At 41.4% G+C, this 14,330-nt stretch overlaps 1 protein-coding gene across 1 annotated transcript in view; it reads left to right on the plus strand.

The window, feature by feature from the left end:
• The window catches only part of CFTR (CF transmembrane conductance regulator), a 1,072,657-nt gene that overhangs the window by 457,786 nt on the left and 600,541 nt on the right, over window positions 1–14,330 (plus strand). Inside the window, exon 10 of the mRNA XM_069627944.1 lies at window positions 561–743. Coding sequence (XP_069484045.1) covers window positions 561–743 — 183 coding nt within the window. The remainder of the gene's footprint in view (window positions 1–560; window positions 744–14,330) is intronic.

The following is a 14,330-nucleotide window of genomic DNA, read 5'->3' on the forward strand; positions in this document are numbered from 1 at the left end:
GCCTTTATTTAAAGTTCTGACTCAGTGCTTTAACTGTTTCCTACACAAAACACAAAAAGTGCACAAAAGCGGTTTTCTGACTCTGATGTGCACTGAAGGAGAAAAGTGGAGAGAAGCTAGGCATCAGAGATGCCACTTTTCCTACCTCTTTAATTAACCGCAAACAAAAACCTTTCTTTGCTGCACTATAAGTTTGCTCTCTCCATCAGTACAGGAAAAGAGGTTTCCATAGCTTCTGTCGAGTTTTGGAAATATTAATCTCCACCACTAAGAAGGAGCTCAAATGCTTCAGGATCTCCTGCAGCATGTACCTTATAAATAGAACTTTAATGGGAATAAATGGTTTCAATGAGGGCAGTTGTGATTTTTGTCCAATTAAAAGAATGTGTTCAAATCACTTTTACCAAGTTGCTTAACCTTATAAAATATTCCAGGACGTTAGTTACATGATTAAGATTAATGTCTTGCATGTTTCCTTTGACCAGGCATGGTCAAATCAAATCCCTGTCCCTATGAGTCTTTAGTGCCTAAATGTTAAAACATATGTTGATCTTTTTTAGGGGTTTGGTGAGATATTCGAAAAAGCAAAATCGGAGTGCAACGGCCGAAGGGTTTCCGGGGATGAGCCTGGAGTCATCTTTAGCAATTTTCCACTTCAAGTTACCCATGTTCTTCAAGAGATCAACTTCAAGATTGAAAAAGGACAGATGCTGGCGGTCGCCGGCTCCACGGGTGCAGGCAAGGTATCATATATTGGCGTTGTCTGGATTTTAACATTTAGAGAGACGAGTTAAGAGATTTCACATGTTTCACTTCAGATGTAACCAACCATTGTTTGAAGCTACGCTTGTGTTACGACGGCCTGGTTAGTACCAAATTACACAGAGTTTCTGGAGCCAGTTCAAACCGGACTCACTGATGGAAATAGACAAAGTTCAAGGCAAAACCTAGTTTTATTATCATGAAAATAAAGCAGAGACAGCATAAAGAACAATGGTTTATATATTCAACATTTGTCATTACAGACATCATACTGCAATCTTAGTTGCCAAACAACTATGGAGTACGGGGATTGGCTAAGAATGGTTATTACATATACATTCTTTAGGCGTTAAATATCTAATTGTGTAACGCTTGTCTAAAGGCTCCTCCCTCGACAACCTCTAAATTGATAATGATAAAGAGACATCATTTCTACAATGTGTAATTGGCTGGCACCCTGCTTCCTTGGCGGCGTAACATTAGAGATTTTCATTGGTTGGCTTCTTACTAACTAACCTTGGACAACTGACAGATCGTCAAGACACGAGACAGACAGGAGTAGGGGAAAGAGGTCACAGACTGTTTTCCTTTCAGTACTGTACATATTCGGTCATTATTCGGTAATGACCATCAAAGCAATTAAACATCACAGTGTGAACATCTTACAAAAGATCATCATTTCAGAATACAAGACAGGTTAGAAACTACAGTATAAAAGAATAGCTCCAGCACACAGTTTCTTTCACAGTCTAAAATTACAGTTAATCCAACACACTGACATTTCCATCATATTTTGCCCTACATAACCAGGCCCTAAGTACACATTTTGCGATATAATAGGCTAAGTTCATATCTGGTAGATTCTTAAAGAACTCTTTGGGTGAATCTGTTGTTCTTATGTCTTTCAGTAGGAGTACTGGCAGTAAGTAATGTTTTTACTAAAAGAAGTTCAAACTATGAACTCTCCCGTCCCCTGATTCTCAGCTATTGAACACTATGTAACTCAGGGGTCAAGTCCTATAAATTAAAGTGGGGGGACTCATCAGCCAACGAAATGGGAGGTGACGTCACCAGGAAATAGCATATCAAGGTGAAATATGCACATTTCATTAAATTGGCTTTGCATAGCCACCCAAATTGAACAGGACAAATGGAATTTGCCTTTCATGAACTCAACACACACACAAAACCAAGAGAGGATTTTTTTTCTAATAGCGTTTTTTGAAAACATTAAAAATGTGTGCATGTTCTAAACTCCAAGAACAAATACAAATATTTTCCCTGGGACTTGCAGTCCCGAAATAGGACATTTCAACTTTAGTTGTTTGTTATTTTTGATCAGGTTATACAGTACAGTGGTGAAGTGTCTGGCCTACAAACCTGACGACTGCAGTTTGATCCCCGAGGTCTGCTTTAATTAATAAATTCCAAGAGGACTTCCAAGGTTTCTCTTTTAGTTGGGGGGACTAAGTCCACCCTCTGAATAAAGTGGGGGGACTCCGTCCCCCCGCGTGTACCCTCGACTTGAGCCCTGATGTAACTCGAGATCACAGAGTTTTCAAAAAATACTTTGATACACAGAGTTACTGTACCAAAAATGCTTTAATACATTGAATAATCAAAACAATGCTTTGATCTTATCCTGCTGCTGAACATCTATTGGAACCCGGCCATAATCCATACATCCGCTTTCTTAAACGAGATAGAAAAAATATTAACTTTGGCTACAACAACATTTGACGTGGACCACATTCTAAATTCCCTGGAAACAACCAGACAGAGAATTCCAACCTGGAAGGGGGAAGGAAACGCAAGTACCATCGACTACATCTTTGTATCCAGGGATTTATATCAACAAATCAAAAGCTTTGAGATAGTAGTATCCACCCGGAGTGACCACAACTTACTCAAAGCGATATGGCATGTCAACAAACCCCCGCAACTCAACATGTCAACCAAGATGGCTATAAATGCCCAAGGAAACCGATTACAAATCACAAAAGATGGCATTGCCTCGATCACAGAGACCTACAAACAAAAAGAGATAGGAGGTAACAACAACAACACATTGAAAAATCTGGACTACTGCCCGCTGCTCATCCCTTACCTACATCCCAGGCATGTAAGGAAAACAGAAAAAAACCATCGTCACAAATACAACGAGGAAATTCACTCAAAGAGATCTGAGTTACGAAAATCGTTAAGGAAAGCCAAAAAATACCCCACACAGTTAAACTTAGACTTTGCAAACAAACAAAAAAGAAAGTACAAATTGTGGCTTCAAACATTGCGAAGAAACTTGTACCAAGAAGACGCAGAGACCATGCTTAGAGCAGTCTGCAAAAGAAACTTGAACGACTTTTGGACTCTACTATCAGGTCCAGCAAAAACAAGTACTAACAACGTCCCTGAAGACAGATGGCTAAAACACTTCACAAACTTATTTGAAGAACCAGAGCCATCGGAAAAAAGACCACCAAAACCCGCAAAAAGTAAATGGATGGCATGTACGGAGGAAGAGATTCGAAAAAAAATCAGTAAATTAAATAACTCCCGTGCACCAGGTCCGGATGGAATCACAAACTTACACCTCAAACAAGAGATGGAAACTTGGGCCCCGTTAATAACTGAAATCTTTAAAAGATGTAGGACAACACAATCTATCCCGGCTACATGGCAAACAGCTAATATTGTTCCAATTTACATAAAGGGGCTGAAGGATGACCCAGGAAATTACAGACCTATCGCCCTATTGGACGTGCTGGGCAAACTCTTCGGATCCCTGGTGCTAGAGAAACTCCAAGACTGGCAGAAAATGGCAAAGACAGCAGATCCACTGCAAACAGGCTTTGAAAAAAATCTAGGCACCACGGTCAACATTATGATGATCAGTATTCTGAAGGCAAGAGTCTTCGAGGGCTATCCAACAATCTTCATAGCATCGATCGACCTGGTACAAGCCTTCGACCGTATAAACAGGAGAAAACTATGGCGCAAACTGGAAAAACAAAGGAGCCCAACTTCACTCCTCAACCCTATCAAAGCGCTGTATAGTAACACCTCAATCAGAGTTCGCCTGAACGAAGCTGGGCTACTATCAGTAAGTATACGAACAGCAAGAGGAGTCAAACAAGGATGCCCTCTAGCTCCGGCCCTCTATAAGGCGTACATGGCTGACATAGTGGATGCAGAAATCGACACACGCTCCTTGCCGCCAAAAATAGAAGAGTCGAAAGTGACAAGACTGCTCTATGCGGACGATATCCTTCTGCTGGATCAAACACCAATCGGACTGCAGCGCCAACTAGACAGTCTTGTAAGCTATTTGAAGAAGAATGATTTAGATCTGAACACTGCAAAAACTAAAATTATGATCTTGGAAAAATCATCTAGGCCAACTAAAAGATCACAATGGTTTGCTAACTCAGAGAAGCTGGAGACAGTGAAAACCTTCACATACTTAGGAGTGAAAATATCTCGCAGCCAAATAGAACTATCGATGCAAGAACACCTTATCTTAAAGATGAAAACATTGGCTGCACAAGCAACACTCTTGGAAAGGAAATTTGGAAAATTCACCATCCTCCCAGTACTAAAATTTTTCAAAGCAAAAGTCACTCCAGCACTAACCTACGGGGCTGAAGCAATGCCTCATCTTCCTCCTACACTGTGGAAAAAATTGGAAGGCGCTTTTTGTTCCAAAGTCTTACGACTACCCAATTCAACCCCAACAGCAGTAATCTGAAGAGAACTATGTCTTCAATCACTGGAATCAGTAGTAGTCAGAAACGGTATCCTGTTCCTGGGATGAATTCTAAGAACTCCACGGACTACTACTCTGGACATCATCTACCAAGAAATAACAAACCAAAAAAACAACATGATGACAAAATGGTACAAAAACCTACTAGATCAGTCAGAAAAAATCAGATGTTCGGAATGGGAGATAGAACGCACCCCAGAGAAAATCAAGAAAAAATTAAAAATCCATGATTGGATCGAGACCTTGGAAAAAGCAGAGAAGAACACATCACAGAGTCATCATACAATCAACACACAAAGGATAGACGAGACAAGGAATTACTTAAAACAATTCCCAGACAAACCTCTGCGTATAATCTTCCTGAGAGCACGTCTGAACATTCTAAAGGCGAAAGAAATTTTATATCTCAGAAAACAGGTTCAAGATAAAAACTGTCGGTACTGTGACACCCTAGAAATCGAAACAGTGCGACACTTACTTCTTCACTGTCCGGGTACAAACAGTCTCAGAACGACCTACTTACGATCACAAAAAATGAAACATCTTACCACCAGTGACGAAGATTGGTGGAACATGCTAATGAGCGGAGAATCCACAACATTGACAGTAGCAACAGCCAAATTCTTCGAAGGTCTAAAACTGGAAGAAAAACTAAGCCGAGAGTAAACAAAGAAAAACAAACAAAAAAAAAACATGGATGTTAAAGAAAGAAACACAGAAAAGGGGAGAACTTTAATTTTACCAAATCATGGACTCACAATGGAAACGTCCGAAAAACACTAGCCAACAGAAAGTTTTTGTAAAAATTGTAAAACAATTAAAAAAAAAAAAAAAAAAAAACAGTCTCTGTAAAAGTACCACACCAAAATGTAGCTATCAATAATCTTACATTTATAACCCAGGAAAGGAAAACAAATACATGGTACATCCGGCATAGCCTGTTTAAAGGAAGGTAAAAAGTCCCAATGTGAAGATGGCCTGTCACGGTAAAGACATATTAATTCCACTATTCCATAAAACTACTATCATGGTCAAGCTCCCTACTCCACGTGGGACAAACGCTGGAATGTACCACCTAACAAAAATAAGTGTGCGGGAAAAGTGTCAAAATAAAACACAATATTAAGTAGAAAACTGATAACTCAGACATAACGCCCAACCCAATTGCCTTATTAAAGCAATGAAACAAGAAGACACAGGGCTTTACCTGCACAGCAGAGTGTCACAAAAGAACAGAAAACAAACGTGGCCACCAGTGCGCGTCCTGGAAGGCCACCGCTGGTATACACTGTTTAAATGGCCCACATGGCCAAACAGTGGTGCAGTCATTTGCAGCACGTCTAACGTGATATGCACTTTGTATTAAACAATACGGGACTGAAAACTAAGGTCCACAGTGCGCAAAACGGGCAACCATAATGTATTAATCTACACTAACCACCACCTGTTGCATACATGTAACCTGTCTGAGTGAAAAAATATGAGAGTAACGGGCCCCAAACCCACGACACTGCAAGTTGGTTCACCATAACTCACGACATGTTTCTGCTGACTAGATTGCATAATCACAAAGTTTGTGAAAACAGTATAGACGACAAATATAATGCAAAATCATAAAGCATGGTTGTATTCAATATTGTAACAATGTCTCAATGTGCTTATAGCTAGTCAGGTGTCAGTATCGTAATATAGACACAATATTACAAAACACATTCAAAATGATGTCAATAGTTGAATGGTATATACATATAGGTAAACATTGTTACTTAAAAGATAAACCCAGCCTATTGATGGACGTACCACTGTCCGCCTAGTGTTCAATGGATTACATAATGAAGGTACCAAAACAAAGAGTGTACTGTAGGCACGTGAACTAATCTAGGTGCAGATCCATTCCATTACCCATAAAAAGAGATCAGTGGTCAATTCGATAATAATGGCATTGCAAGAGATCTAAACAATCTTGTATGCATAAACCAGTGGATAGCCCCTGATATAGGATAAATACATGCAATGGTGCAATTTATTTATGTTACAAGAGTGGTACACAATAAATGAATTAACATTTCACTACCCAGGATCGATCCATACATACTTTCTCTCAAAAAGTCTGCCTGTGAACAATTTAATGAAACAATTAAGACAGAAATCTTCATTAAGACCTCTAGGTTGCACTGTGTCTAATTTATGAATCCAATACATCTCTCTCTGGAGTAGGAGGGAGTTGTAGTCACCTCCCCTAGCTGGGCGTTTGACAACCACCATTACAATAAATTTCATGTGAGCTACTGTATGGTTGTGGAGATTAAAATGTCTGGCCACCAGTGACTTTTGCTGTTTACATCTCACATTTGATTTATGCTCATTCCACTTATCCTTGACCGGTCTTGATGTCTGGCCTACATACAGCATTCCACAAGGGCATTTAATTGCATAAACTACCCCTGCAAAGAGACAAGTAGCAACATCTCTCAGATTGATCTTTTGGCCTGTGTGTGGGTGTGAGATTTGTCTTCCCCTTAATGATGTTATTACAATTACTACACGCAAGGTAGGGAAATGTGCCTTTATTACGAGTGCTCAGGAGCATTTGTCTTTCTTTGCCAGCTCTCTCTGCGTGTACCAATGTGTCTCTAAAGTTTTGGCCCCTCTTAAAGGCCATCAAAGGGGGTCTTGGGGAAAAGTTAATGTAATGTATGGTTGTGTTGTAATATTACCCAATTCTTTCTGATAATCTTACTTGGACACGAAAAGCTGTGCGATCTCCCTCTTCCGCTGCTCTGGGTTAAGCAAAGGTTCCTTAGATACTGTATCCGCTCTCGCCTTTGCCTCCAAGAGTACTTCCTCTGGGTACCCAAGGTCTTGGAACTTATGAATAAGATCAACACATTCAGTCTCAAGTATTTTAGGGTCAGAAATAATTATTTTCACACCAAGCATCTGGCTATAGGGTAAACTCTTGACCATGCCCTTAGGATGAAAACTCAAAGAATTTGATAAACTGTTAGCATCAGTGGGTTTATGAAACACTGACGTACAGATGCGGTTTTCCTTCAGGCAAAGATTTATGTCAAGAAAATGCAGAGGGGGTTCTCCAATCTCAAGGGTAAACTTAATCCTATCATGGATCTGGTTGAGATATTCAAAGAACGTAAGTAGTTCTTAATGAGATCCACACCAAATCCCAAAAATATCGATGTATCTTTTCCAGAGGAGAATCTTGTTTGACCATTCTGTTTTGACTAGAATGTCTGTTCTCTCGAAATTATACATGACAATATTAGCATAGGATGGGACCATGGCGGACCCCTTGAAGTTCCTGAGACCTGTGCATAAAACATGCCCTCAAACCTAAAGTAAATATTAAATAGGATAATATTGAGTAGTTCCATTATGAACTGGCTAGTGCCCTTCACGGGACCCATGTTGAGCAAAAGCCACTCAACAGCTTCCAAGCCCTCATTATGCAGGATTGACATGTACGAACTACACACATCTAGCGAAAACAGAAGACAGTCTCCAAATAAAGCTGTGATTTCCCCCAATGTGTTTAGAAAATCTGAAGTATCCCTTAAATAGGTCGGGATATTTTGAACCAGTGGTTGTAATAACTTATCGACATATATGGCAAGTGGATCAAATATACTGTCTGTCCCTGCCACTATCGGTCTAAAGGGAGGATTAGTCTGATTTTTGTGGATCTTTTTGTGAAGTTTTATTGACACAAGTGCCAATGAGTGCCTTGATTTCATTAATAGGGTTGCAATCGAGTCTAATGTATGTTGAATCATCATTTAATAATGATAGACACCTATCCTTATAAAAGGAGGTGTCCATCACGACGATGGCACCCCCTTTGTCCCCCGGTTTTATTGTCAGATCTTCGTCTCTGGCTAAGAGGTCTAATTGTTCTAACTGTGAATTATTTGCATTATAGGGAGTAGCCTTCTGATAATTGATTTTAGAAAGTTCTGTTATGTTTTTTTCTCAAACATGTTTAATAGAGAGTTCTGAATATGAGGATCAAATAGCTCTTGGGCTGCATCTCCAGTCTGTTGACCTCCTCTAGTTGGGATTCTGACAGAGGCTGTGTAGCAAAAAACTATTTAAGGCGTAGTTTAGTTGAGGATGTCCAATTGTCCACTAATGAGAATCTTATTAGATATATTCACCACCAAATTATGTTTTATGTTTTTTTTTACGTGCTTATCTTTTTGCCTCGGCAGGGTTTCCTCTTGTGCCTAAAAAAGGTCCTCGGTCCGCTGAGTGTGTGCCACTATCTATTGCTGTGCTAACAGGTGGTTCAACCCCCCCACGTGGGATATTCAATGCAGTACCATTAGTAGGCCCTTGTCTGTCCGAATCTGGCACTATGGGATCACCCACGCTGCCTGTACTGCTACTGTCAGATACCTGTTGCCCCGGGCACCCAGGAAATGGATAACGCCCCCTGTTTTGATTCTTATGCGCGTAAAATTCTTGCCATGTATACACAATGTCATTAAGATAGTGGACAGTGTCCCTTCCAGGACGTGCACTGGTAGCCACATTTGTTTTCCGATGTGAAACTCTGCTGTGCAGTAAAGCCTTGTGTCTTCTTTTTTCATTGTTTTAATAAGGCATTTGTCATATTTTTTCACTCAGACAGGTTACATGTATGCAACAGGTGGTGGTCAGTGTAGATTAATACATCATGGTTGCCCGTTCAGCACCCTGTGGACCTTAGGTTTCGGTCCCGTATTGTTTAATACAAAGTGCATGTCATGTTAGACGGGCTGCAAATTACTGCACCCCCATTTGGTCATGTGGGCCATTTAAACAGTGTATACCAGCGGTGGCTTTCCAGGACGCGCACTGGTGGCCACGTTTGTTTTCTGTTCTGTTGTGACACACTGCTGTGCAGGTAAAGCCATGCGTCTTTTTGTTTTCATTGTTTTAATAAGGCAATTGGGTCGGACGTTATGTCTGAGTTATCAGTTTCCTACTTAATATCGTGTTTTATTTTGACACTTTTCCCGCACACTTATTTTTGTTAGGTGGTACATTCCAGCTTTTGTCCCACGTGGAGTAGGGAGCTTGACCATGATAGTAGTTTTATGGAATAGTGGAATTAATATGTCTTTGCCGTGACAGGCCATCTCCACATTGGGACTTTTTACCCTCCTTTAAACAGGCTATGCCGGATCTACCATGTATTTGTTTTCCTTTCCTGGGTTATCAATGTAGGATTATTGATAGTTATATTTTGGTGTGGCACTTTTACAGAGGGACTGTTTTAGTGATTATCAGCAGATGAAGGCCAGGTAGGCCCTTGTTTTTACAATTGTTTGACTGCATTCTGGATGCATGGTTGGCACCTCTCACGATTTGCATGTTATTAATTATTCCCGCAATAGGGGATTTCCAAAGAGACACTGGTTGTTGGCTCACAAAGGCACAATTGGTGATTTTGAATAGACAAGTAGTGGTTAACGAGGTTGTTGGGTGCACCCAATGCCCCTTTGATTAGTCACATGAAATATGTGTTTACCATTGGGATTCTTTCTGTGTTGTAATACAGTTTGTTTGGTTTTAATCCACAGTATGTATTGCTCTTGAAGAAGGGGTTTTGTCACAAAATAAGTCGAGCTAGATTGGATTGGTTTGTGGCCTCTACATAAATCTGCAATAAAAAGCATTGTTTTGATTATTCAATGTATTAAAGCATTTTTGGTACAGTAACGCTGTGTATCTATGTATTTTTTGAAACTCTGTGATCTCGAGTTTCATTGTATTCAATAGCTGAGAATCAGCATACAGTGTGCCGGGGACGGGAGCATCCATAGTTTGAACTTCTTTTAGTCACATTTTGTATTTTAACCTCGTGTCAGGGTCATTGTTCCTCCCCTGCTCCCCCAATCTATGCTTAAATTGTTGATATATTTAGGTGTGCACCAACAGGTGAATTTACACAGTTAGTACCTTTCTCAGACTTGAGTAGCCTGGGCAGAATAATAGGATGTGTTTTACTGACTCATCAGAGCTGCAACACACTTTGCACCTTGTCTCGGCTAAGGCTGACCACCTAGCCGTATAGTCTGCCACTCTGAGGGTGTTGGTGCGAAAGAGAAAATATAAACTCCTGGCATAGGCAGGAGCAACACAGTCTAGATACAATTGAAATCCCTCAGCTGGTTTCATCATCATGTAAGTGGCACCCATCTTCAGCGCAATACAAGCGCATTTCATCTGTTTTATGGTGGCTTTGTGGCGCTTTGTTTTAAATCGAGCCTTTAAGCTCACAGTTGTCTCCTCCGCTTAATCCTAGGAAGTCCCCATACCCAGATTCCAAAGCCCTTTATGTACAAACCGGGGCCGAGCCAGTGAACTAGCACCCGCGGTACTTAATAGACTGCTCATTGAGTCTTTGTATTTAGTTAATTCTGGTGTGCCCAAGAGCCGAATCCTTTCAATTAAAGAAGATGTGTGGTGTCTTGTGTCTGGGAATACATGCAAGGAGAAGAGCAGGTGTCCCATCTGTGTTTTTTGCTAATGAATAGACAGTATTTTCAATTACGGGTCACATGTGATGGGACTGTGTCTGGGATTATGTCACCCTTTATTTATTGGGAGTTTAGCTATTACTGATGCAAGTGCTATGTTTTCACTTGCCACTGGGGACACTCTTGAATTATTCTTCATGGAGTATTCGGCTTATAGTTGTGCTCCACCTGGCTTACAAAGGCTGATTGTACTTCTTATAAAACTTTAAATTAATCTGGGAGTATCCTTCGTGCATGCTGGGAATTGCTATCTTGTGCTTTCACTGCAACGTTCTGACCCTCCCTTAATTCACAGTGATCTTGGCTGTGGTTGTCAGCTCCTGCCTGAGCTTGCATGGATCTGTATTTTTATGATTTCAGCATTTTGAGTTCTCGTAAAGACTTGAGGCTTCTTGTGAAATACTTAGAAGCATGTTGCAGCTTCCATTTTGGAAAGATGGCTGCCTAATACTGTTGCGTTTCTATGTTAGTGAGCTATATTCGCGTGTCGTTCATATTGCATTCATGTCTTATGGAGGCTATGTTAATATTCTTCATGTATAAATGCATATGTTACCTAGTGTTCTTCATGTTGAGTGCAGATTTGCTTTGTGTCTAATGCATGCACATTTATTGTCACAACGTTAGTTTGGTTACTCATGCCATCTTCAGCTTAGATATTGTCCATCTCCTTCTGTACATGCCTGAGATAAAGGATGTATGGTTGTCTTAGTATATAGCGTTTCTCACTTTTACAAAATTGGGACAGGGTAGTGGCAGAAGCTATGGGTGACGTGTTCATCTGCCTCTCAACACTTGAATTGCTTTATTGCACCACCTAATGGTATCCAGGGACTTGGTCTTTACATCAATCATTTGACTTCTAATTTGAATATCATCAGAATAATTGCATAAATGGGGCGGGACCAGACTGATATGCAAAAAGATATTTACCCTTTGTCAAGGGTACAGTGATCTAAAACATGGTTGTACACCCTCCTGGGAGGGATACATCCCAGAGAACGGGTTATATGTCAGTTGTCACTCTCAGTAATAATTGTAAATGTAGCTTTCATCTATGAAGGGTGTGGTGGTGCTGCTGACTGGCAAAGCCGACCTAACAGAGTCTCCACACCAATACTTTAAGACTAAATGAAAAAATAAATCAGAATCTGTAGTGCCCTCCCCTCTATTGGGACTCAGGACAGAACCCCATCCCATAAGGGAATAGTTTCTTACCTGTAACTCCATTTCTCCAGCATTGGTATCTTTCATGGATTCACATGCTTAGAATATTCCCCGTCGTCAGACTGGGAACCCTCGGTACACTTATAAAGCCGTTTTTCCATAGGAAAACTTCAACACTTTTGTGTCCTATCCACATCGTTTTTGGACTGCTCACGCATGCCCCAATAGGACGTAGCGATATAAATTCCCCGCCTGCGCGGGTCCCTTCAGATTTTAACCCCTCCAAAGTAGCATGGGGGGATACAGCATGTACATTGCATTCAGGGGAGGCCGGCGGGCGCATGTGAATCCATGAAAGATACCAATGCTGGAGAAATGGAGTTACAGGTAAGAAACTATTCTCTTCTCCAGCATTGGATCTTTCATGGATTCACATGCTTAGAATAGATTACACAGCTGTAACTCTGATATGGCGGTGTGAATGCAACCAACATTATTATGAGCACACACTTTATGTACAAATATGTATACATTATATATATATATATATATATATATATATATAATATAAAACCGGCCAGTTCAAAGAACGACCACAACAGTAATCATCATAATCACCATATGCGCTTAGGTACAAGTGTATATCTACATATCTTTACACATATCTACACATATATAAATAAACACAAATATATGGTCATTCCCCTGGACGGGGCTTACCTCACTGAAACAGATGGCGCAAGACTGCTCTTCCCATCTGCAGATCGTCCGCATGTTGCCGTTCAAGGCAGTAATGGCGGGTAAACGTGTGTGGCACCGACCAGGACGCCGCTTGGCAAATGTCTGTCAGAGGAATCCCTGCCCACAGCGCTGCCGAGGACGAAGTTGATCTCGTGGAATGAGCTCTCGGACGACCTTCTAGCGGTTTTCCGGCCTTGGAGTGACAAAAAGCAATCGTTGACGAGACCCATCTAGCTAGTCCTTGTTTTGAAATTGCCTTTCCTCTCGTCAACGGACCATAAGCCACAAACAGTTGCTGCGTAGTCCTGATTTGCTGAGACCGATGAAGGTAGAATTTCAGAGCTCTCTTCACGTCCAAAGTATGGAGGGCCTTTTCCGCAGCCAATGAAGGAGTTACGAAAAAGGTAGGTAGAACAATTGACGAATGTTTATGATAAACAGTAGGAACTTTTGGAATAAATTGAGGATTAGTCAACAGCACCACTTTGTACTTAAAGAACCTCAAGTATGGTGGATCTATGACCAATGCTTGTATCTCCGAGAGCCGTCGAGCTGACGTAATAGCTATTAGAAAAGCCAACTTCCACGATAAGAACTTCATAGACGAGGAAGCCATCGGTTCAAAGGCAGCTTTCATTAGCCCCGCTAACACCAAGTTAAGACTCCATGTCGGTGGAAAGCGCTTAATTGGCGGGAATGTACAGAATAGACCCCTCATGAAGTGCTTTATCAGCCTATCACTAAACAAGGGAGACGACTGCCTTTTTCGTCGTAAACCTTGAGATGGCCGCTAGGTGTACCTTTATCGACGAAAAAGACAATCCGCTCTCTGCCAAATGCAGCAGATATGGGAGAAGCTGTTCCAGAGTTATATTCAAGGGGTGCAATCCCGGCTGACTTTGACACCACCCACAGAATCTCCTCCACTTGCATGCATACAACGTGTTCATGGAAGGGGCCCGGGCGGCCTGCAGGATTCTCCGATAATCCGACGAAATACTCAGGGTACCAAACTCTGAAAAGTCAGGAGCCAAGCTGTGAGGTTGAGACTGTCCGGGTCGTGATGCCACACTGTCCCCTTGTCCCGGGACAGGAGGTTCAGGGCTTTCCGAAATGTTATCGGCTGCTCTATTGACAGTTGAAGCAGGTCAGAAAACCACCCCTGTCTCGGCCAATACGGAGCCACTAGGATGACTCGACACCTGTATCTGCGAATCCATTGCAGGGTTCTCCGCATGAGAGGAAACAGGGGAAAGGCGTAGAGAAACTTCTCCGTCCACGGAAAGGAGAACTCCTCCCCCAGCGAGCCCCTCTGTGGCCACCTGCTGGCGTACAGTTCGCAATTCTTGTTCTCC

Source organism: Ambystoma mexicanum, chromosome 12 (assembly GCF_040938575.1).
Source record: "Ambystoma mexicanum isolate Mex_15411 chromosome 12, UKY_AmexF1_1, whole genome shotgun sequence".
In the NCBI taxonomy this organism is placed as follows: Eukaryota; Metazoa; Chordata; class Amphibia; order Caudata; family Ambystomatidae; genus Ambystoma; species Ambystoma mexicanum.